Genomic DNA, 21,634 nt, shown 5'->3' with positions numbered 1-21,634 from the left:
TGAAATCTATTTATTTTTGAAAATTATCGTTGGTTTCCGTGTATATTTATCCTATTAAATTTAGAACCAACCAAATTTTTTTTTTTTTTTATTCAATTCAGTTTATTATCTCCCGATTTATCATGTACTATTACATTAAATTTGATAGAATTTTATTTTGCATCTATGTATCTCGTTAGGCAGTAGCGATGCCACCATACCAGTGAAATCCATTGTGCATACATTTTTATCTTATTTTTCAGTAAATGAAATAGTTCGAAGAAATTCTCACATCCAGTGGGCGATATTTATTCGCATAATTCTTGATTTTGAATAGAATATGCCAATTTAGGATGGTTACATTTTTATATAATGTAACTGAAGCAGAGCGTCTCCTATCCGAGCTGCGCCCCGAGTTTCCGCTGTTGCAGAAGTGATGCCCTATACTACGTCATGAGACAGATTGCAGGGCCCTTTGTCTTGGTTCACGCTACGGTTAGCCCCTAAATCAACACACTCGGCACTTTGTTCATTCTTAAGTATTACGTCACCATGGCGTCAAGTGCCCTGTAGTATCGGATCTGTCCCAAAAAACTTATGCTAGTAGTATCGTCGACTTTAATTCAGCTATCCTGGAGTTGTTCGCGTCCTCACGAACTGTCGTGATAGCTAACCGATGATTGATGAATACTAGGAACAGGTGAACCGCAAGCGTTCGTGACCCTACGAACTAGAGTGCTTATGTATGAGCAATTAGTTTTTTTAACTCACAATCAGTGTCCAAATTCGGTTTCTCATGTCTGTTGGTAGTAAGCGAAGTATCCGATTCACGAATTTTTACGCTCACAAGTGTGCGTAGTAACCACTTCGCGCACTGAATGTAGAGAATGTTTTAAAGAAGAATCTGATTGTAAGCAAACGCTCGGGGCTACAGGAGAAAATTTGTAGAAGAGTCACCAAGTCTGGTTCCACACTACAGCGCATCAATGTGTGTGAGTGCGTCGGTTAAATGTGCAACACTGCAAGCCCAGGCAAAGAAGGTCGAATTCCAGCAAATAAAAATAATAAGTACGAAAGTTTTGAAATTTGGTGAAAATGTTTATTAGGGCTTACTATTGAACCTGTCAAAAGTCCTGACCAACTAAAGGTCCGCAATCGCCGCCATATTGGAAAGAGGGTGCTCTTTTATGGTTTTTGGTCTATAACTCTTTATTTATTAACCTTATCGAAAAAGTTGTAGCTAGTGATCAACATTTGAGAACATTTAATTTTCTACAAAAAAGGTTCAGTTCAGTTTTTTCAAAAACCAACATTTACCAAGTAAATGGACGACGAACTTCTTCATAATATAATCCCCACCAAGGACGGTGTTTGACGGTTGTATACCTGCTCGGGTCGGGAGGAGGGGAAGGGCTGTATAGGGTCCGATCGACAGCTGTTTAGTTCTGAGATAGTACTACTTGACCCCTTACTGAGTTTTCAAAGAACAGTCATTTCAAAAAAAAAAACCGACGAAGAACTAGAAAACCATTTGGAACATGAATTAGCTGCACACCCATTGTCGCTTTTTTGTGAAGCTGGCATGCGAAAAACAAAAAAATCCGCGATGTAGGAAATCTTTCAGTTATCAAACGAAGACATTACCCTGCAAGACTGTGTTAACATTGTTGACGGTGGATTCCTCTTACATCGAGTCATTTGGAAACCAAACTCAACTTATTCAACCATTTGGGCGAGCTACATCACTTATATTCAGAGACATTACGGTAAAAATTGCACAGTAGTATTCGATGCTTATTCCAATACGAATAACAGTACAAAGAAAGCGGAGCAAAATCGCCGATATGCTGCTAAAAATTCTATGGGCATCGATTTTGAAGAAAGTATGAGTGTCACCGTTCAGCATGATCAATTTCTTTCAAACGACAAAAACAAAAGCAGGTTAATTGACATGGTATCAACCAAGCTAAACGATCAGGGAACAGGATGTCGACAGAGCACAGATTATGCAGATTCTTTAATCGTGAACACTGCAATCCAATTATCTTCATCAAAAAGTAACGTGCCTATTATTGGCGAAGATGTTGATCTTTTAGTTTTACTGGTTGAATTGTGATTTTTTTTTAGTACGATGGCTTCAATGAGGTCGAAGAAAAAAAGGAAAAACGCCAAAACGCGATATTTGACGGTCCGCAATAAGTAGGAAGATTAGAGAGGGTGCAATTTCGGTCGAAATGTGTTCCTTTGGATGACAAATTTTTTGCCCTTATTCTCAGCTGAAAATCTTCGGGGGCATTTTTGACATGACATTTAGCCGCATAAGGCTAAACCCTTTGAAACAAAGGCTCGCCTCGCGAACATCATCCTCGAGGTGCGTGGTCTCGCATTGGCCTCATCCCGGTGTTTGATTAGACCCGGGATCCGGCGAGCGATTGTATAAATTTAATAATTGTAAGAGAATGTTATTCCTTAAAAATACATGAGAATACAAATCAGAACGATTTGTACTTCCGTGCATTTCCCGCAACGTAATTCCTGAAAATAAATATTATGCTTCCTCGTCAATTTATATTGTTTTAGGAGTAAAGTAATGATATATATTTACAAGTATGTATTCAGACGGCGTACGTGACATCTGCATCAAGTTTGTCGTCTATTCACACGGAAAATATTAGTTTTATGAAAAAAGTGAATTAACCTTTTTTGTAGAAAATTAAATGTTTTCAAATTCTGATCATCATAACTTTTTCGATAAAGTTAATAAATAAAGAGTTATAGACCAAAAACCATAAAAGTACACCCTTTTTACAAGATAGCGACGATTGCGGACCTTAATTGGTCAGGACTTTTGACAGGTTCAAGAGTAAGCTCTAATAAACATTTTCACCAAATTTCAAAACTTTCGGATTTATTATTTTTATTTTAGCTTCGTTGCCTGGGCTATGCGGGTTATAAGCAATCCACAGTCATGCATAACCTCGTGGTATACTGATTGTGAGTGGTACAGGATGTCTTGTTTTGTAGCATTTATAAATTAATAACATCATTATTTCAAACGGTTCGATGTTTGAGGCCTGATAACTCCGAAACGACTTACCTTACGCAAATCTTTATTCGGATCTTTTTTGTAGAGTGTAAAATTTCGTACAAGAATATGTTTTGTTTATATCTTCACACTGATTCGTTTTCGGGCAACAAAATTATAAATTTAAAAAAAAATTTTTCCCATGTTACTTAAATGGGAAATAGAAAATTGAGAATCGCCACCTCTAAATATCAATATTAAGCGCTCATATTTTACCGATGTCATTTTTGAGGGACACTCGGAAGATTTTTCAATGTTCTTCGAAAAAAAAAAATAGTCGGTTTTTTTGAAACACTCTAGTGTCGACACCCTCCATGTAATAAAAGAACTGATATGGATAATTTCAGTAATCTATATGCACCTCTGTTAACTCTGTAAATAGTTGATAGTCAATTTCTAATTCCGTGGTTTCGACCACCTATGTATATCGATACATAACCATAAACTATTTAAGTCGTGTAACAATCGATGTTCGATCACTTCTCCACTGGGACGCGTTCAAACACCTTGACGCGTGATAAAAGATAATAACAAGTAAGTGAAAATGACTATCAGCTAATTACAAAAACGGTTGTGATTTATGTTTTATTCAATTGTGTTTATTGGCCGACCTATATTGCAGTAAAAATAATTTTTAATAACTTAAATTCAAATATAGTATAAACTTTCGAGTCTCAATGTGAAGTGGGGTCCCAAAACCTCTTATAAAAAAATTCAACGAATTAGGTCTGACAACAGTGTGATCGTTATAATTATTTACTCGTGTGAAAATTGTTTAGCCCCCACCGTTGTAATTATTACAATATACATAGATAATAAGTTTTAGTTAAAATATTGTTTACAGAACTGAGGATGGCTGGCCATGCCCTTGCCGAAACGTTTTGGTTTTTATAAATAAAAGTTTTTGTCTACGCTGACCTTCACACCCAATAATACCAATCTATCCTGTTCGCTTATTATTGTAATGTGAACGAAAGGAAAAATAAATAGTTCATCATGATTCAAAATTTATTGAGAATTGCATATTTTGCATACGTAACACCACATATTTTGGGTATAGATAAAAATATAAAATTAGTCTCTCTTAGTCCATTTTGCAATCAATACAAAACAAGCAGATTTTCTAAATTTCTAAATGTATAAGACTGAGAAAATATCAAATTCTACGAGAAGGATCCACTTGATTTTCTTGAAATAATCATTGAGGGTATTTTGAGATGAATCAAAAGTGTGGTAAAATTTGCAGCTGAGCGTTACATACAAGATAATTTATTTTTCTCTACTATTAATTGGGAAAAACCATAGAAAGAAAAAGTGGTGCGTCAGTCCAAATGCTTATTTTTTTTTTTTTTTTACGAATAATTTAATATTACCTAATCGTGCTTCCCAAAAATATTACTATTATTTGGACGCAAGTTATGTTTTGAACTAATTTTAACATCATACCAAAACACTGTTACCTAAATTAGCATTAAATTTACTGCCCGCGGTCAAAAAAGGGTCCATTTCACGTGGAATACCCCCTACATAATATTTGTATTACTTGATTATATGATACTCATAAACTTTCCGGCTTATGGCAAATGACTACGGAGCCTAGGTCAGAAAAAGTACGAGCATACAATCAAATAAAGCTACTGAAAGATTTCCAGCTAATCTTGGGATTGTTGAGAAAAAGTCGGCAACGAACCGAAGATGTTCTTTTTTCGGGGAAAAAAAAAATTTGTTTCTAAACATCGGGAAACGGAATCGAGGGAGTCGGTGAGCATGAAATTTAATTTGGACAATAGTTTACTGCAATAATGGATTGATCAAAGATCAAAAACAAATAAATTGGGTAAAACTAAGAATCTAAAAAATTTTAAGACAAACCGAAGAGCAGATAATGAACAATTGGACCAATAATTATGCATGTCGTTTATTCAGGTTAAAGTGCGGAAAATATCTGTTTTTAGTTCCGTTTTAAAAGAGAAGGCTTTTCGAGTGACGGCTGGCACGCAGGCTAGAAACTACGCAATGGCACTTGATTGCGAAGTGTTGCAGGACAACGGCTATCTGACGATCCACAAGCAGTAGAAAATTTTAAGAGATAATTGTTGAATATTCGATAAGATCGTGAATTCGTTAAGAGTACAGAACTTCAATATCAACAAGACCAGGTGGAAATTCAGAACAGATAAAACTTTTGGCAGCAGTGATAAAATTTGTGCTCCTGGTTTTAAAGAAAATAAAATTCGTGTAACTGTTGGAAAAATTGTAAAGCAAATTTACCAGTACATTACACCTACGCAAAAAAAAAAAAAAAAAAGAAAACAGTTGGGTGACCAAAGCTATTCTTGAAGTCTGATTTCACAAGGAATTCGTCCTCAAAATACAAACATTTTTACGATCAAAACACCTGTGAACGAAAATATTGCACCTTGTGGACAATTCTAAGGCTCATGTTCTCATATGAGTTGGTGACATTGAAGTAATGTTTTTACCGCCGAACGTTACTTCACTCATACTACCGATGGATCAAGAAATATTAGAAATCCTTAAAATACGGTACAAGTTTCGGCTTGTTTCATCAATAATAGGTACTGAATATACACGAATTTTCGTTAGGAATTATCTCAAGGCAATTACCCTCCAAGACATCAATTGGATCAACGATACTTGGATTAATATGCCTTCGACGACCATATACGAACGCTGGAGTAAAATCGGGATTGAAGAAGAGGGTTTACAATTAGATAATGCCCATTTAAGAACGGGATAGATTATGGTAACATTTTTTTGAATAAATACCGAGAAAATTCGAAGTTTTTTAACCGTGCAATTTGAAAATTATAATGCAGTAAACCTCATTGCGTTACGTACGATAATTCTGTTTCATTGTTAATTATTGAATTTTCATCGTTGGTAATACCTACGTATATACATTTACATGTAACTATTCATCAAGTATTTCCAATAACAATTTTCTTTTTTTTTTTTTTTGTAATCCAAAATCCATTCGTGTGCCCATATTACGTAGTACCTTACCTCAGTAATTACTCCATGGGTAGGTTTATGAAAGAAGAAAAATTTCATCTTTCGGTTTTCTTTTGAATCATCTCAATATGCTCACATACTTTTCAACCCTAGAACGGACAGACCCAATGGTATAAGTTACGTAGTTAAAATCACCGCGCTAGAAGAGATTGCTTGTAATCAGCTACGTTGCGCTAAGCTTGGCCTTGGCTTGCGGTGTGGGATTGCGTTTGAGCGGACTTGAAAAAATCAAAGTGGAAATTGTTTGTAACCAGATTCCACTGTATTTCATAAGGATGGCAAATTGCTTATTTTATCAACTGAAACATTTCACAATTATTTCTGCAATATTCAGTGTTTAGTAGATCGATCATGTCATCTTTTCACGATATTTTCACCTACTGTTCAAAATCGTATCTCAATGTTCAAAATTATGGACGGCTGTCGCAAAGTACAGTACGTTTGAACGAGTTTTACAGCTTACCCCACTCTATCTGTGTATCTGAGGTCTACCAACTTTGGCGTGGACTCCTTGTTATCAGAAATTATATTATAATAACGAGCAACGATGTCGCATCATACGTATTATACACCGAATTCGATGAACTCGAAAAATACTAGATAAATGTTCAACTTCCGATCAAAAGTTAGGCATGCGTCATATAAAAGTACTGAAATTCACTCAATGCAACTTCGAAACTTTGCGAGACTTTTACCATGTGTAAAAGTAAAAAAGTGGTAAATTGTGTTTTAGGGGCGGTGCGCATCATGATAGGTGACCAACTATGTCTGTTGCTGTGGAAAAATTATGTTGTTCGAAAACGAAATCCAGTAAGTATTTCCACGTCTCAGCGATTGAATCAAATTATACCTTAAATTATAAAACAACGATAATAGAGAATACTTTAGCTTGTACGAAAACGATTTCATACACCGTTGGTGTGCTTCGTGTATGCAATAAAATTATTTTTTAGGGTATGCTGGCTCTGGTCTTATTATGGCCAGTGTTGGTATTCCTCGTTTTGTATGCCGTACGAGATAATACCGATCCTGAGTACAACCCAACTTGTCAATTCCCTGCTCGACTGATGCCTCAAAATGAATTCCTGCCATTTCTGCAAAATTTTATTTGTACCTTGGGCAATCCCTGCAAGCCTCTATCAGAATACGAGGAAGTACCGTCGTACAAGAATGCCAAGTAAGTCGCGGAGCTTTTTTGTTGACAGATATCCGAATAATTACTTCAATTCAATCCATAATTGCACATGTATTATATGATTATTCACTCAACGTTGCAGACTCGGACCGTTGTTAAACGCTCTGCAGCCAATGATTAAAAATGAAACAACCTTCAGTGTCGTCAAAGCTTTACCTAAGAGTATCAAATTTTTCAAATCCATGGCTGAAGTTCTAACTCGACCAGGTGTTAAGAAAATATTTGGTAAGTGGTATTTTACTCAACAATACAAAAGTATTATTCTGGTTTAAACACGAACCTATCATTGTTGTCGCCAATTTCAATTACAGAAAGAGGTATTTCCCTCGGTGACTTATTCAGTGATCATGATGAGATCAGAGATCTCATACAACGTGAAGTGCCTAATTTCAGTCCGGTAGTAGTGGATAATATTCTGAATGCTTCTATAAAACTACAATATGTGAGTAATTTCGTTGTTCTTACTTATTATTAACACATATACTACATTTTATCCTGCAATTTCAAAAGCATAACATTGCAACTATTACAAAAAATTTAAACAATTCCAGTCTTCCAACTTGTAAATTTATTTTTAGCTTGCTGCGGCTTTTGGATCCTCTAATATGGATGGTATTATTTGCACGCCAGAGAGTTTAAAGCAATTCCTCATCCTCGAAACTGACGAGGATCTTTTGAAAGTGTCTAAAGCACTCTGTTCTCTGAATTCAACATTAATTCCAGAACTTCTGCAGAGATTGACCGAACAACTAGATTTCAACGGACTGTTCAGCATGGTAAATTTGGTGATGGCCAAGTTTAGTAGTTATGATATTTTCAGAGATCTTCAACAAACTGCAGATTCCATATTGAGTTTGAGAATGGTAGACTTACATGTACCAAAAAAGCTAAGACTTCAGGAATGGCTACCAAAGATAATTCCACTCTTTAGAAACGTAACTTTCAAGGAGATCAACTTATCATTGTAAGTACTTAATAATAGTTCACATTGTAAAAAGTGTTCGTTTTTGACATAATCTGACAGCTCAAGCTTATTACTAGTAAGTTTGGATACGGATTACAAAAGGTTCATAATTTCAGCATTACCGATGCGATTGATTTGTTGGACCCAATATTTCAAAATGAAGCTAATTGGCCTATCGCGAGAAATGGTTTTCTCAAACTAAACTTGATGCTGCAAATGGTCAAAAATACGTTTCAGAATAATTCAATCGACCCATCGACTCACGAAAGTGTTTTTACAATGACAGAGAATATTTTGACAAATTTGAATACTTCTTTCCACTCTTACGAAGCTGTAAATGTAGGTAAAATTTTGGATGCCGCCTGGGAAGTATTATTGGGAGGTACCAAGCTTACTAAGATTTTGTTGAGTGAGCATCAAGGTGACATTGAAGTGTATGTGCAAATTAAAAATATTACATACCTACCGATACATAACCTGGCAAGTACTAATAAAACTCCACCATTATAGAACGGCCGAGGTTTTCGACAGCCTGAGGAATTTTTTTCCGAAGAAGATCATGAACAATTTGTCATACTTAATTTCGTTAACGGATGTGATTGTTCAAGCTACACACCACGTTGCTACTCTTCATTTTGAAACCTCGAAAAGAATTTGGGACATTGCCCAGAATCATACTTCACTTGTACGTTCTATTTTAATGACAAATCCTACGATTTATCGGAAAATCGTAGAATCCCTATCACAACTTGATATAGTCGAGGTACGTGTATTTCTAAAGACACTATTTGTGTGAATTTTTAATGATGTAGTACATGTTGTTTTATTTCATGGTGAACGTATTGCTTTTGACAGAATTTCTTACAAATAAATAAGGGTGCCGGAGAAGTATTTTGCGACCAGAAAATGCTCCAGAAAATTATTAATGACTCCAAAGACTCACCACAAGATTACAGAGCTACTTTAAATATTCTTTGCAGCGAAGAAGGAAAAAAGTTTTTAACCGAAATCTACGACAGTTTCAACTTTAAAAATTTTGAACATCTGGTAAGGAGTGGATGCACATACGTATATTGTTATTGCCGTTGATTGAGATGGGATAGAAGTCTACAAAAAATTTTTTATTCACTGTCTGTTTTATTTAGGTACAAAACATGCTGGACACATTTGTTTATGGAGCCATAGGATTACCAGTGCCAATGAGTACTTCTAATTTAACAACTGTTATCCGAAGCGTTAAGAAATTTGTGCTTTATTTAGAAACTCCTAAATCATCAAAGGAACCCGATTGGAAAATTTTTGCCCCAAGCAGTACTTGGTCTGATACACATCGGAACATGAGTCCTCGGGGCAGATTGGACATGTAATTCTAAACACTTTTGATGAATCATTTAAAAACTAACTGACAAACTTAGTGCTACCCTTAACACGATGGTATACATCTATTTGATCAACTGCAATTTCATTTCTAATTTCTCGTGAATGATAACATGAAATAGATCTTCGTTTTTGCACAGCGTCATTCAACGCAAGCGAAATTGTAATATTTTCGGATATTTAGTGAGATCAAAAATACCAAAATAACAATTTACAACTAAACTCACAGGGCCAAAAAGCCCCATCACCCCATCAATATGCTTTGGTTTGTGAATCTGATGAATATTGGTATAATTGTTTCAAGGATATAACCCATCAAAGTTCACGAATAAAACACTATAACAGTGACTGCAAAATATGTCATTAAAGAAAAGATTTCAGCTGGAAGAGGATGTTGCAGTTTCGTCAAGATTTGTTGAATCTGTATTATCGCCATTCGAGCTTCGGGATTTTAAATCAATTAAACCAGCGTATGTACTTTGAATGTATCACGACAAAATACTGAAATTGAATGCGCCCGTAGCTCTTGGAATTATATTTCGATATTACTACACAAAATAGGGAGGTCTTGGTGATTTGCATGTTTTCTGGTAAGAACTGGCAGTAACTGTTTCGTGTGTTTTCAATATAAAATAATTTTGGTCTTTGGTGGCTCCTATTACACTTCGTATGCTTTCGTTGCGGATCATAGGTATATGTATTTCATGGAAATATGCTAGCCATACTGTCTGTTCGGTCCCATAAACATTCGAACCTAGATCATACATTTGAATAATAATTATAAAATACCCCCTAAATAAACATCGAGTTGATTTATTAGTTTCTCTCGTGCCATACAGCGTAGAAAAAATATTTTTTATCCCTTTGTTAAAAGTTTTGATTCAGGTAACTTACAACCCTTTTACATTTTCCTCTTCAATCAATTGTCAACCCAGTATGAATGATTTAGCGCGTTAACCCTTTGCTTGCCATTTTGGTATATTTGCTACAATGACGAAACAGTTATTGTTAAAAATATCTTATTCAATTTCAGTTTAAACATCCTGAAATAATTTAAAAAATAGTAACTCACTCTAAAGAAAGTTGCCATTAAATAATTTCATTTGAATAACTTCTTATTTAGGCACGAAAATTGAAAAGCTCTATTTTCAAAAAGTGTAATTCTCAAACATTTTGATTGCGAAAAATTCGAAACATCTGAGAAAAATGTTTTTTTTTTTCAACGGGAAAGAGGCTCGACCGTTAAAGGGTTAAGGAAAATATATTTCATGGCTTTATTCAGGAGAAATTAGAAATTGCAACAAACAGTATTGCAGTTGGTCAAGTAAAAGTTTACTCTAACGTGAATTTGTATGCTCCAGACTTGCGATTCACCTGAGCATTGCCAAAAAAGTGGGGTTGCGCAGTTTAAGTTTCGGTACTATTAAGCCTAGCCTCACTAAAATGGATTACTTGGCTGAAACATTAGTTCGAAGCTTAAAAAATGAACCGATGGATTGGGTAAAAGAAGTTGACGAAGACGTACCCCAACTAGTCAACGCTTTTTATTTGACTGCCGCAAATAGGTCGAAGGTATCGTTATGACGAGATATTGATATTCGAAATGAATATTACCGAAATATTTATATTTATGTTGTTGTTTCTGTTTATTTTCTTTTTTTTTTTTTTGTTCACAGGTCTTAAATATCTTTGAAATTTCAAACTTTACGCATGCTTATTGCAAAGTCTCTGACCCACCTCACCTTATCATTTATCCAAAAGGGACGAATGAGACTCGTTTGAAACGTCGAATTTGTCAAATTTCTGAATACATCGAAGGCAAAATACATTATGGATCTGAAAATGAAAGGAAGACTTCGAATTTTTCACTGAGCCAAAATTCTTTTGATTGGACAGATTTCAACAAAAGAGTGATAACGATTTATAGCCATATAGATAGAATTATCCATATAAAGTATCCAGAATACAATTTTACCGAACGGCATGAGTTGAAAGATCTGTTCATTAATTCTTGGACGAAAAATATCACTTCTCGCGATGGCTGGGAAATCAGGTAAATACGAACACGTTAGAACTAAAAGCGATTATTCGGATCCAATTTCGAATCCTGGATTACAGAATGCCTAGAGCCTTCGCCTCGAATGAGGAACGCCAAGTTGAGAAAGTAAAAATCCAGTAATCGAGTAACAAGTATACACGGGTATACACATCGAGATACGGTGTGCTTTATTCATGTTCTTGTTTTGCAGTGTAGCTCTCCTGTGTAAGTTGGGCGAAATACTTGATAGTCGACTGTATGAATTTATGTATCATCAACAATGGGAAACTATCAAGTTGTGGGCCACAGCATTTTCGAAAGTTTTTCAGACTATCGAGGATCGAATTACGATTATTATGGATAAAAACGGGACATCTTCAATTGGGTTGAATTTAATGCCGGAAACCGAAATTTTTGAAGAAATCGTTCTGAGAAATATCAAGGACGGCGTCAATGATGTCGCAGACTTACTAACATTGAAAATGCAAAATGTGAGTAACAGGAGTTTTTATATTGTTTATCGATATTCACTGTCGAAGATGTCAAGACTTTGCTGTAAAATAATTTCGAAGTATTATTCTCTCGGTGTATTTGAATATTTTTTCCTGATATTATCTTCATAAAATTACTGGATAAAACACAGAATTATATTTGGAGTCTCGTTCTTCGAGATTACATCCAGTAGTTCACGTTGTCTAGTAAGTTCACAACGTTCAGAGTTAGTTAATAAGATTTGCCATACCGCGTCGGAGCGCCGTCGTTGCGGTTTCCATGTTGTGTTATTATTGTTTTTACGTTGCGCAAAGCGATTCCACACGTTTTTCTCGATTTCACGTTGAAAAATCGGTTTACTATTCGAATAATCTCATATTCAGAAGACCAGGGAGTTCACGCAAGAAAAGAAAACACCGCTCTTCTCGCGATACTGATTCTGATACCCTGAAATGATCGAAAAAACTAAAAGAAAAAAAAACCCATTTCAACTATCACCTCAGTCCTGTTGTATTGTGCATCTCTATCACATGTTCCCATCCCTCCACCTCCCCATTGCAAACTATGCAGGTTCTCTTGTTTTCCGTTTCTGCATTTCATTTTCGGACATAAATCTCGTTTTCCTCATCATCTTTCCTTCACTTCCGCTGATTTCAGGCACTTCGGTATTCCCAGCCCCCTCATTTTTTCATACCATTCATCGTATCTTGAGTTCCGTACTTTTACCTTCGCTTCTTGTGACTGCACTTCTTTATCCATTTCCTTTAAAGCTACCTTCTTCTCGTATGTTTATATCCACTCATTTATCTCCATATTCGCTTTCCTCAAAGATTTTTTTCTGCCCCAGTCCTATTTTGATACATTCTTATCCTAGCGAGTTTCTTTACCTTGTTCAAACATGCTCTGGCTATCTTGTAACTCCCGACTGATATCAGCTCCATCTCACAATCAAATACCATTCCTCTTCTTTCTGCTCTTGTCCTTGTGGAGAATTTACGCCACAATTTTTCCAAATTTTCTGCTTGTCATTTCTAACTTATCCTTTATAGAAGTTTCAGAGTATTTCAGAATAATGCACGCATTACGTGTAAGACTTCTTGTTTTCGTTTACAACACCTCGTCATCGTTATTTTGTAAGGACACTGCGAAAATTTGCAAGTCTATTTTAGGTGTTTTCTCTTTATTTTCATATTCACCACTTGACACAATTATGCAGTGAAATAACAGAATGAATACAATAGTATATTGTGCACCAAGGGAGCAGGGGTCGTTTTCGCTACCGAACTTGCGGATTGGTGCTCAAGTCGAAGGCGTTCAAAGTTCAATCAAATTCGTTAATTAACGTATGAACGCTTTCATTAACGAATTTTATGCATCAAAGCTTTTTTATAGAGCGCTCAATTCTCTCAAAAAATATGTATTCTCCATTATTTTCGGTATGTTCATTAACGACTTATAAAATTTAAAAGAACAAAAAAAAAAAAAAAACAATTCCCCCATGTTATTTCCATAAAATACTTTTATCACGAAGCAGACTATCTTACAGTTGATGTAGAGAGCTCAAATATTCGTGGAATTTTTTAAAATTAATCTGAAGGCGGTTAAGCCCCTGGGCAGATAAAAATTCAAAAATAACCATATTAAAAACTACCCTATTAAACATACAATTATTATAACAGTAAATGATCGATTCGCATGCCAAAAGTGGTCATAATAATATTAGGTATTGCAGATAATGTAAAAATAATATGAAATGCTGAGTCTTTGAGAGAGGTGTGATGATTCCGTCATTCAGATTCGGAGCGAATTATATGAATCTTTGTAAATGACATAACGGGGTCTCTGATAATTATGAGACAGGAATCATCATGCCTTCACTGATCCGTAGTTTAGGTGCAAGATTTATTGAGGATATACAGCACTTTCCTTAATTTTCGTACCCACATCTTTTATTCCAGCTCATTGTCACTTTTGCACCTTTCTCCGTCCGTGCTCCAACTATATATTTACCTCAGCTGTCCGTTGACCTGTGACCGGTCTTGCGGTACTGTGGTTATATACTTATTTATTAACAATCAAGCCGAGATAAACCCTTATACCCCTGAGTACACATACATCGTTATAGTCACAAACATATGTAGAGTAGAAAAGAATAGAACGAATTTTCATTGCACAGGGGTGGTAACCCCAGAGTACAAAGGAAAGAGGTAACACATAAAAAGAGCACGGATCGTACGAGAGTATACGTATGGATCGTTACAATACTAAGCACTTTTTTTTATTATAATCAATCACCGCCCTTTTTCGCTCGTTGAAGTCATTGTTTGCTTCTTCGAATTTCGGTTTTGTAATATTCATATTAAACCTCTTTTTGTTTAGCTTTCCGCAATCATTGAGTACAAAACTCACGAAACAGACTGGCCTTGTTTAAAAAAACAAAGCGTTGGTGAAATTCTAGACGTTCGCAATGGAACTCGTAAGATTATCAGAGAAATTGAGAGAATAGCTTGTAACCCTGGATTTTTCATCAATGAATGGAAACAGTTGTTTGATATACATACCGTAAGTATTAACATTCCTATCAGTGTCTAACTTTCAAAGAAACTTCAAAATGTACTCACCTTTGTCCTATCACTCTGTTCTTCAGAACGGAGATCGTAATTATGAGACACCGTTCGATTGGACTGGAGGTTACAAAAAATTCAGACGCCTTGTTGCAAATCTTACCAAGTTATCCTGGGAATCGAGCATTATTTTAGGCGAACCAAAAATCTCTTTCAATGATGTCCAAAACGTTTTCAAACATGCCACAAGATTCGTTAAAAGTAAATTTACGGACTTGACCGATTGGAAGTGAGTTTACCCTTAAGTATTAGTTAAATACACGTCTAGCATGTCAAGTCGATTCTGATTACCCAAGTTGAACCGATAACTGTGCGTGACCTACTGCATGTAATTGTTTTTCTTTTGTGCCGTTTGAGTGATATGTGATTTAGAAAAATATTTAATTATAATACCATTGTGCTGGGTATACCAGTTTTTCTAATTTTATTGTACTCTCCTAATTTCGTTTTTAATGCTTATGATTTTTTATAAAACAATACAAATTCGTAAGCTTCCTTAATCGACTCTAACTGTCCGAGAAGCTCACGATATTAATTGTAACAACATTTTTGATTTTAACGTTTATATACCTGCAGTAACGTTGTAACGAGCCTCGATAACAAATTAAACGACCTAGTGAGTAGAAACAATTACTCAACTTGGTCAACCGATGAAATTCAGAATACGAAACATGATGTGGATATTCTAACCAGGTTCAGTGTTCTTGCCAAATATGGAAGTCATGTAATTTATCAAATTCTAACCGTTGCGTCGGATATTCTAAACAAAGGTTCGTATGATGTGTTCATTTATAATTTATTTCTCCTACAGGTTGACACGATTTTTTATTTTTTTGTACACGCACGAAGGCCAATTTTGGCTGTAGAAAGAATGAATCGAATATTAGGATTCTGCCTTAGTAGAAATGGTACGAACGTTTATTGAAGTACTGCAACTGGATCCAGCGGCGGATTCATGCTGGGTTCAAGGGGCGGAAACCTGGTAGGTGGTTTGGTTGGCGAAGTCCCAAAAAATACAATAAACAATAATTCATGATGAAAAAATAATAATTGGGATTTGATTTACCACACTAATATAATTTTATATTTTATTTATCAGACGGAACTATAACATGTCACGAATTTCAATCAAAACACTTTTTCTTTGGTTACGTGAACGATCATATATCACGTTGCCCTCATTAATGTTATAGCATCATTGCTTCTTCATTAGAATGAAATCACGTGTTAAAAAGTGGTGTATGTAGCACACAAAAAATGTACATCACCTTCGTAGAAATATCAGTGGGAAAATTAGAAATCTTATCACTTTTACTGGAATGTTGATTTACGATTTTACCTTTCAAATTTTAATCATTAAATTCTTATTTTTATGGAAGCATCACTGAAAAGATAATATCACTTTCTCAAATAAAGTCAATCTTTCTTTTATCGAATGCGATTGACCTGATTAAGGCTGTATTAAAATGATAATGAATATGAGTGAAACTTTTCGTCCCTTGTACGTCGATATTCTCATTTCCTACCGTTGAAGACGCTAAGTTCTTCGATAACAATTCATCAAAATTCGCTTGCTCCTGATATTCTTTATTTTTATTTGGTGACAGATTTCCGGACTCCGAAGCTGTTGTGGAGAATGGTTTAAAATTTATCACTTCTGTTAATTGATTCAGTCTCCTGGATTTATTACTGATCGAATCCTCGATGTAGTCTTCTGCAACACGATCATACTTCCAGCCATCTTACCGCTTAATGGCTAATAAGTCTGCACCAACATCGACAAGTACTGTCGCTGATGTTCGGTGAAAAGTATGCTCAGTGTAAGCTTTTGCTTCTGGCAAATTTAAATTGGGTTGATAAGTGTATTTTCCTGACCGATGATTCATTGACGATTGATCATAAGTCTTGTGGTCACAGATCCAAGGTCGGCAACTTGATTTCACTGAGGGTGTGGAATTAGTGAGGATAAGGGGGGGGGGGGGGGGGGGGGGGGAGGCTAGCTTTTTTTTTTGGATTTTCATGATTTTGTCTTATTCGCTCCAACAGTTGGAAAGTAGTACCTACGGCGCGTGTTATTTTTTTTTACAATAAATTCATTTCAGATCAGGTGCAGATCAATTAGTTAGCAAGTTCATTGTGAATTTCAAGAACAGCTATGCTTTCTAATCGCTGCTGTGACGTAAATACGCTCGTGCGTATTCGCCATGGGCATTCTAGTTGTGAGTAAACTAGCATAGGAAGGAATTTTTACAAAAAAAATGCCTCACCTCACGAATATTTATAGTCTGGAGCTTCGTGCAGGAAGTTATCCATTTCCTCAGAAGTCGAAATTTGGGACTTCTCACTTTGAAATCCAAGCCTCTTGTTTTTTATTTTACAAAAAGAAGCAGTTCCATATATTTAGTTATATCGATGCCTTTATTAACGTCGATTGTGGTTCTTAGCATTGAATAGATAGACCACAAGGTCGAAGGTGTTGAATGTTTGGACGAATTTTCAAAATAGATTTGAAACACAGGTTCGCTGAACAAAGGCATGCCCTGTTTTTTTGCCAGGCTAAAAGGTTACCATAAGCGGCGGTATGTTTATTCTTCGATTTTTTGAGTAGCGCAGAATCGTCAATTGCTTAGCTGATGCCAGAATATGTGGCAGTACAAACTCCTCGTCATGCTAAGATTCGTCACTTGTCATTATTTTCTGCAAAAACTTCACGCGTCACGTTACACAATTCTCAAAATTCGAGAAAAGACTTTCAGGGAGTAAAGAGTTTTAGGGAGCAAAGACTTTCAAGAAGACGAAATGAGACATTGGTCCGTCAAAACAGAGAGAAAAATGGGCGTTTTCGTGCATGTACAGAAAAAATACTGTTTCAGCATTATGTCTGAAAAAACCCGTGATATTATGTTTCAATAATATTTTTTAGGACCAAAGACAGATGCTTTCTCTATACTTGGATTCACCGATAAGAGTCCCATTAAAATTGCATACTCACATCTCCCGGATCTCACAGCGACCTTTATCACCGGTCTTTCTAGTTCATCCATAATGAAGAAAATTTCGTCAATTTCAAAAAATCCGTATGGTGGTCCAACTTGTGCAGATGTGTTTCATTGGTTTGCCGAGTTTAGGCAAGAGATTTCTCCGGAGGACTATACCAGACTGAAAAATGGCACTTGTGATTTGGATCCAATAAACTTCAATGCATTTACCGATCTTCTTTTGAACGAAGGAATAGTCCGTACAATGCCAGTAAAGGACTACCCACTCTACGCTGGAAGGACCATCCTCAGAATGTATGAATTTGGTAGAGCCGTGAAAAATGCCGTAACTAATGGGTTGAAGATCAAGTCACCCTTTACTTCAGAGTACTGGGATGCCGTTGGTAAAAAATTAACACATGACCTAAAAGCACATCGTACTCCCCAGCAGGTGAGTTGAAAAACGTATGTTGTTCCAACACCTCCTCGGAAAGTTCGATTTTTGAAGCCTGTGGAGCGTGCTTAAGGTGCGCCATTTCCAAAAAGTGTGGTACCATGACTTTGGCGCATGCCTATACCTGTAGTGCTCGATTTTACACACTAGGGCTTTTTGGCGCATGCGCACTCCCGAATAAATTTCATAGATTCTGTCATTGAATATAAATTACCTAACGCCAATTTTTCGGACTGTCAGTGGTACTTGAGTTGTTTCTTCAATCGAACTTTCCTTCGCAGATATTGGGAAAAATAGCGTGTGTCACATGCGTGAATGGGCGATGTCTGACTCTTATGATTACAATCTTCACACTCATCGGAAATCGCAAACTTTTCGTACTTGTAACACAATACACTATTCTCATATACCGTGTTGATTAATTTGGGTTTCTACTCGCATAACTTCATCACTAATATAAATATCTTTGTCCAGATTAGATACGTTGACTCTGAGAATACCCTTCATGTTGCTGTAGAGTTTATTGCCGAACTATTGAGACACGTTGCGGGATCACTCCAGAAGATCGGAATTAAGAAAGTGCCAAGTGGTAAATTCTACCTTTGGGATTTGGTGGAAGATGGCGATGTCCGGCAGTTGTTGAAAATTCTTGAAGCACATCCCTCAGAATCGATCTCACTTGCTGCAACTATAGTTAGGTTCGACCCAACGCTTGCTCAACCAATGTTGATTCGTGATCTACAACATAACATGTGCGATCGACACTTTGGTACAGGATTCTGGAATAATACTGAGAAAATTAATTTTTTGAAAAGAGTGTGTTCGTTTGACCCGCACCAACTGCTGAAAAGTGCAACAAGCCAAGAATTCTATGTAATATATTTGTATTGCCGTTTTACTTTGAAATTTGGATAGTCAGGAAAATGCATAATCACATAAATATTTCTTTCAGGATTTAATGTATGGTCCCCGTTCTAAAGTACAAAGAGAATTATCACTCTCGGAATATTTAGCCGATGCGGTCGAAGCTTTTTCAAATTTATCGAAATCGCAGCCAGATCTTACTTTCAAATCGAATATATTTAATATTACGATATGGAAGGGCCTTGACAATGATACCTGGTCGATAATCCAAGACACGGAACGATCTTGGTTGCATTATTATTTCGACAAGATGAACATTGAAAAACTCAGTAATGATAGGCACGACTCTATTTCGGATGATTACAAAATTCCTCAAATTGCTCAAAATCTAAATGGCTTTGACTACATAATTCAGAGTTTAAGCCTGTCATTTGATTTATTCTTCGGAGGAGATATATGGTCAAAGTTACGTGCTGTTTACGAGAGTAAACCTGTGATGAAAGTGACATTGTCGATGGCTGAGGATATGCCTAACTTGATGTTATCGGTCGTGCACACATTCTTCAATAAGGAAATACAAACTTCCGATGTTACCGCACTGGTGATGGGGAAAGTAAAATTTTGTGAAGTCAACAAGTACTTGATAGAGCCAAAGTATATGCGGAGAAAGGGACTTCTTGGTAGCTTTTCTCATTTATGTCAGCAACTTCGTAACTATGATGCAAGGGACATTATTCCAATTGATGCTGTAAGTTATTGAGACACTCAATTTTGCAATGATAATTACGTTTGCTATAAAATAAAACAGAATCATCCCAGACAAGCTGTTCGAAATACTTTAAAACAAAATCTAGAATATAACGTGGGTATAACATTTTTTTGAGAAGCCAAATATACAACATTTCTAAACATTTACTCTCTCAATCAAGGTTTAGTAAGATGAATCATGCAATATTATATGACACGTCCTCGCACGTGATCTTCAAATGAACTTTCTTATAACAATTGAAACCTTGGAAAAAATGAGCTTTTTAGAATTGAAACTCCAATTTAAAAAATCGTGGACCAAATCCAAGAGATCGAGGATCAAACCCTGGTCGAGTTAGCGTGGAATGCCCCATATGTATTCTAGCATGGATGATGTCATACTGTGCTTGTTTTCAACCTGTTGTATCTGTTTCAACTTTGTTTTAGATAAAAAAAGAAAAAATATATCTAAATTAGTTTTCTCTCAACAACTAAAATATGAAATGAAAAAGTCTGACAAAACTTGCCCAATAGTATAATATCAAATGTCACATTATTAGATCCAACTCGAAAAAATTCAGCCCTGGGTTGCGAACAATCTAAAGAAAATCACGCTACCCAAAACCCCTCAGTTCCAAAGAGAAGGCATTTGTTGAATGGTCCCTTATTACCTATTTATACAGATCATGAGGTTTTTATTTTTAGGGAAATCCATTTTTAACTGGAATTACGTGTATTATATTCAATGCCAAAACCGTTTCGAGTAATGGTTGGGATGTTACAAAATGGTAAAACAACATCTTCCAAACAGTCAGTGTTAATTTATGTGCAAATTATGGGATGTGCACCTTCAAATTTTCCCAACTGTTCCATTTCCCGGAGGAACAGATTTCACGTAATATCTGTGCGATTCATACCGAATTGAAAAGAAGTACATAAAAAGAGTAATAGTCCAAATTTTTTTGGGCAAGCGGAGGGGGCAGCAGCTTGCCGCTTGAATTCAGATGTTCTGTTATATTTTACTGCTAAGAAGCGAGTAGAACAATATAAAACAGTCGACTATTTTTAATATTTTTATTGATCAAATTTCAGAGCATCCCAACTTCTTTATTCTTCAATCGCAACGAATCAAACCTGACCTTCGCAAGATCAGAGACCCTTATACTGAACCATATAAAACAACTGCAATCGCTGATTATTAAAACAATGGCTGAAGGATTTAAAGATTTCAGGTTACCGGCCTACTGGACATCATTTATGGCTGGGAACTTTAAGGATTTTTTGACTGAATATGAATCGATGGTAATGAAATTTTAAATGTTCTCAGTTGAATTTTATTTCCAAGTTGCACGATATAGTCAAACTGATATATCTCTTCATCAGTTTACGTTTTCAAAAATTTTCTTTCAATTGATTGAACTTTTCCATACAATTGCCGAATGATCAGGATAAGGTTTGGCAAAAAATATTTGCACACACTGACTATCAGCACCTAATTTTCAAACTTTCCGATAGATAGCACTTGTGATTGAGAATATTCCTATTATAATAATAAAAGTAATATCATCCAATCGAATGAAGTTGAATGTATCGTCAACATTAGAAATGAATAAGTCATCGCATTTAATATGGAAAATGTTTTTTGCCATAATGTTTCGACGCTTGCTACTCTTGCACTATTCCAGGACCCACAAAGCCTGGTTAACATGACTGCCCGTCAAATATCAGCGTTCCTTGAAAGCATGTTAGAAATTGAACTAGGTCCCGCTGGGTGAGTTCTTGTGACTTTTCGTATCGGCAT

At 35.8% G+C, this 21,634-nt stretch overlaps 1 protein-coding gene across 3 annotated transcripts in view; it reads left to right on the top strand.

The window, feature by feature from the left end:
* Window positions 1-21,634, top strand: part of LOC107218640 — a 57,725-nt gene that overhangs the window by 15,654 nt on the left and 20,437 nt on the right. For all 3 annotated transcript variants that reach the window (XR_006903989.1, XM_015656572.2, XM_046738069.1), the window contains exons 2-21: window positions 6,834-6,910; window positions 7,054-7,277; window positions 7,378-7,520; window positions 7,607-7,737; window positions 7,874-8,259; window positions 8,376-8,693; window positions 8,770-9,022; window positions 9,115-9,306; window positions 9,405-9,622; window positions 10,998-11,208; window positions 11,313-11,689; window positions 11,886-12,165; window positions 14,546-14,728; window positions 14,814-15,019; window positions 15,367-15,560; window positions 17,714-18,219; window positions 18,697-19,095; window positions 19,175-19,834; window positions 20,926-21,135; window positions 21,519-21,604. Coding sequence is in view for 2 of the 3 variants with exons in the window: in XM_015656572.2 (XP_015512058.2) it covers window positions 6,848-6,910; window positions 7,054-7,277; window positions 7,378-7,520; window positions 7,607-7,737; window positions 7,874-8,259; window positions 8,376-8,693; window positions 8,770-9,022; window positions 9,115-9,306; window positions 9,405-9,622; window positions 10,998-11,208; window positions 11,313-11,689; window positions 11,886-12,165; window positions 14,546-14,728; window positions 14,814-15,019; window positions 15,367-15,560; window positions 17,714-18,219; window positions 18,697-19,095; window positions 19,175-19,834; window positions 20,926-21,135; window positions 21,519-21,604 (5,240 nt within the window). In the remaining variant the exon portion in view is untranslated. The remainder of the gene's footprint in view (window positions 1-6,833; window positions 6,911-7,053; window positions 7,278-7,377; window positions 7,521-7,606; window positions 7,738-7,873; window positions 8,260-8,375; window positions 8,694-8,769; window positions 9,023-9,114; window positions 9,307-9,404; window positions 9,623-10,997; window positions 11,209-11,312; window positions 11,690-11,885; window positions 12,166-14,545; window positions 14,729-14,813; window positions 15,020-15,366; window positions 15,561-17,713; window positions 18,220-18,696; window positions 19,096-19,174; window positions 19,835-20,925; window positions 21,136-21,518; window positions 21,605-21,634) is intronic.

The sequence above is a fragment of the Neodiprion lecontei genome, chromosome 1, assembly GCF_021901455.1.
Source record: "Neodiprion lecontei isolate iyNeoLeco1 chromosome 1, iyNeoLeco1.1, whole genome shotgun sequence".
In the NCBI taxonomy this organism is placed as follows: domain Eukaryota; kingdom Metazoa; phylum Arthropoda; class Insecta; order Hymenoptera; family Diprionidae; genus Neodiprion; species Neodiprion lecontei.
This window is presented reverse-complemented; position numbering and strand designations above follow the sequence as displayed.